The sequence below is a fragment of the Prosopis cineraria genome, unplaced genomic scaffold, assembly GCF_029017545.1.
Source record: "Prosopis cineraria cultivar Desert tree isolate PC_DT_omini unplaced genomic scaffold, ASM2901754v1 PC3, whole genome shotgun sequence".
Lineage (NCBI taxonomy): Eukaryota > Viridiplantae > Streptophyta > Magnoliopsida > Fabales > Fabaceae > Prosopis > Prosopis cineraria.
Window position 1 is genome coordinate 9,372,093 of NW_026555334.1, and position 4,214 is coordinate 9,376,306.

General features: G+C 33.7%; 1 protein-coding gene across 1 annotated transcript; it reads left to right on the forward strand.

Annotated features, from left to right (window-relative positions):
• The first annotated feature begins 2,397 nt into the window (after positions 1-2,397).
• Positions 2,398-3,924, forward strand: LOC129305363 (UDP-glycosyltransferase 73C4-like). The gene has a single exon (XM_054945410.1). The coding sequence runs from the start codon at positions 2,398-2,400 to the stop codon at positions 3,922-3,924; it is 1,527 nt and encodes a 508-aa protein (XP_054801385.1).
• Positions 3,925-4,214: the final 290 nt, after the last annotated feature.

Below are 4,214 nucleotides of genomic sequence, written 5' to 3' on the forward strand. Positions count from 1 at the left end.
AAACTTTCACATTAATAAGTATATTTATTAGTTTTTTTTAAAATTTTATATATTTTTATTTTAAAAATATAAATAAAAAATATTAAAATTAACTGTTTAGATTAAATCTGAACAGTTTAAATCTCCCACTGCCCCTTAAGGCAGAGGAGGCTTCTCCCCCAACTTAAACCAGCCCTTTGCCTCTGACAACGTGTGGTCGAGACCTGTGGAATGCTTGTTCGCGCAAAGTTAATGCAAAATGGGCAGATTCTATTCAAGCCTACAATTTTGGGCCCAATCCAGACCAACACTTATTTTGGGCCCTAATTAACACTCTTCTAGTATTCTAGGCCCAAATAAACCATCGTGCAGTGTCTAAACATTTGATTAACCTCAAATAGTTTTAAATACAAATTTATTCCACAATCAAAACTCAAAATAATATCAATCTTAATTTTAAATCCTTAGTTTCCATAATTAATTCCTTAAATAAAAATGCTCATATTCATTGTAAGAATTTAGGAAAAATCATAATTTTAATTTAATTCAAAAAAATTTTGTTACATCTGGAAGGCATGAATCCTTGACCACTATTTAAGAGACATTCAGAATTCTCCCACCTGGAATTTGAAAATCGAACACAATAAGCTTATGCCATAAGAGAAAATAGTCAATTCACACACTACAGTTTAGAAAATTTGATTAAGTATAATAATTATGAGAAACAATTTGAGGAAAATGTAATAAATGCTTTTTGAAATTTACGGTTTTACTTATAAATAAAAACAAAGAAGCAAATGGCCGGTAGTTTCTCTTATATTTCAAACTGGAGTACAACTCAAAAACACAGTGTTTCATTAATCATTATGAATACATATGAACCATTTGATATTTGAATTCATCCCCATAAAATAATGAAGCTTATGAAAAATCATGAAGCTAAAATCAAGCCCAAAAAAGAAAGGAAAAGAAAGTGGATGGCTATGATCAATTCGAAAAATTAAATGGCTCAAATTTGTCTGCAACTAATAAAATGTTTTTTCCCGATCACAAGATTAGACCTATTACATTAAACATTCAAAATCCCTATATACTTCCTCCAAACCAAAATATAAGGCATTGATAACTAATTCATGATTATTAAAAAATATTAGTTGAAATCTTAATTTCTTAAAAAAATTTACATCTTTTCATTTTTATCCTCATTAAATATCCTATATAAGTACATTAATAATAATAATTAAAATTTCCATACATCATGTTTTTCAAAATGAGTAATAAATGAAATAGGGGTATAGTTGAAAAAATAATTATAAAAATTATTCAACATCTTATATTTTGAACTAAACAAAGTTTTTAAAAAATATTCTATATTGTGGTCAGGAAGGATTATGTGCTAGTAGAGTGAGATTTCAATATAGGCTAAAATTCATTTCAATATGAGATATATTTATACAAAGAAAAAAGATCTATCAAGAAATAAAATAATAACAGAAAATAAAATAGTTATAATCATCCTAACTATAAATATACAAAATAATATATATTATTAAAAATCTAATATTGCCATATGTTATAAATACAAATGTCTTTAATATAAAAAGACACTTAACATGTAATAACAAATGTTATTATCAGGTTCAATTGGAGGTAACTTTTTTTAAAATATTTTTTTACATTTACATGTACTCAAACTTGAGATTATTATCATATGATTTATAATTAATTTCCATAAAACGATATGTAAATCCTAAAATAATATAAACCCCACCAAACCCAATTTAATTTCAAGTTAAACGAGTTTAAATGGACTTGGCTAATTTTCTCAACTCTATACATGGATTTGAATTTGATAACTATACTTAATATAAGTATTAAATAACTGTACAATCTAAACTATTAAAATCTATATTAATGATTAAGATAAATTCACTTATTTATTAATCTTAAGTGAAGCATAAATTTATAATTATTGATTTAAATTTTAATAATTTAGATGATACAGACATTGACTGTATTTTAATGCAATAAGTGAATTCAAATCCTACATGAGACATGATTACTCATGACGACCTTGGTAACGATCCATTCACAGTAACAAACTCGCAACAACTCATAAGTAGCTGTCCACACAGTAATCAAGACTCACATTTATGAACCCTTCATGCATACATAGTACGTGCCACCCTCACTGCTTCCTTATTTGTGTCTCACCTCTTCCTTCATGTGTTCCACATTTCAGTTTGTTTTTTCTCACAATAAAATACTCTTCTTTCAGTTTCAGTTTTTTATTGCCAGCCTGCATCTCACTCATCATCATCATCACCTTCTCTCTCTCTCTCTCTCTGTAAACTCCTTCCCCACCACCACTATCTTCTCTAACTATTTCCATTGAATCTCATCTCCATCTGCTACACCATGACGCTGCAGAAGAAGCTTGATGAGCATGATGATCATGATCATCATCAGCTTCACTTTGTTTTGATACCCTTCATGACCCCAGGTCATCTTCTTCCCATGGTGGACATAGCCATAATGTTGGCTCGCCAGAATCTCAAGGTGACTATACTCACTACACCCCTCAACGCAGTTCGAGTCAGACCCGACATTGAGAAAGAGATCCGGTCGGGTTCAACTCTCCACCTTCGACTCTTTCAGTTCCCAAATGCTGAAGCTGGTGTGCCTCAGGGATGTGAGAGCTTTGATACCTTACCTGCAGCAGATCTTCGGTTTAACTTCATGAAAGCTTTGTTGATGTTGCAGAAGCCACTTGAACAGCTCTTTGAAAACCTTAATCCATCTCCAACCTGTGTCATTTATGACCCTTACATTCCATCTGTAGCTTCTGTAGCCAAAAAGTTCCGAGTTCCAGGAATTACATTCGATGGAACAAACTGTTTCAAAATGTTGTGCAATCACAACCTGCGTGAATATTCCAATGTCTACCAGAATGTCGTCGTGTCTGGTTCATCAGAACCAGTCCTTGTCCCTGGATTGCCTCATAAGATTGAGTTTAAAAGATGTCAGCTTCATTCCTTATTCTTTAATGCCCCCACAAAGCTGGACGCTGAGTTTCGTGACAAAGTATGGGAAGCTGAAGAAGAAGCATTTGGAGTGCTTGTGAATAGCTTTCAAGAGTTGGAAGATGAGTATCTTAAAGAGTACACAAAAGCCTCAGGAAAAAATGTCTATTGTATCGGTCCTGTCTCTTTATCCATCAAAGACAACTTGGACAAAGCTCAAAGAGGCAAGACAGACTCGAACCAAGAAGGGCAATACTTGAAGTGGCTTGATTCATGGCCTGCAAGATCTGTCATCTATGTCTGCCTTGGAAGCTTAAACAACGTAACGCCAGAACAATTAATGGAGCTTGGTTTGGGGCTGGAAGCTACAGAGAGACCATTCATTCTGGTTCTGAGAGGAGCATACAAAAGAGAGGAAATGGAGAAGCTGCTGAAGGAAGATGGATTAGAAGAGAGAGTGAAAGAAAGAGGACAGATAATAAGAGGTTGGGTTCCACAAGTTCTGATACTGTCACACAAAGCAATTGGAGCATTCTTAACACACTGTGGATGGAACTCAACACTTGAAGGGATATGCAGTGGAGTGCCCTTAATAACATTTCCTTTGTTCGCAGAACAGTTTTATAATGAGAAGCTTGTAGTGCAGGTGCTGGAGATAGGTGTGAGGTTGGGAGTTGAGAGTGCCATGAATTTTGGGGAAGAGGAAAAGTATGGGGTTCAGGTGAAGAAGGAAAAAGTGAAGGAGGCAATAGAGAAAGTGATGAGTGAAGAAGATGAAGAAAGTGAAAGGATAAGAGAGAGAGCAAGAAATTATGCAGAGAAAGCAAACAAGGCAATGGAGAAAGATGGATCTTCTGTTCTGAACATGTCAGTGCTGATTCAAGACATGATAATACAACAACAGGTCATAGGATTGAATTGAACGAAGCTAATGAGAGAAGCCACACCGCTCAGAGACCAAAAGCACCAAGAATTTGTCTTTTCTCGAGTTTGGTATCTGAATACTGGTGTTGAGTTTAGCCCGTACTGTTGCTAATTTTTTCTGATCTTTTTCGGTTTTGCTTGTTTTGGACGAAAATTTGTAACAGTTTGCGTGTAATCTGGAGAAAGAGATGAGTGCATTAGTAACTTGAACCCGCGTTGGCGGTTCAAACAAACAAATTTACATTATAGATTTTTTTTTTTTTTTTTTTGCATTTAGATGATCGTTAC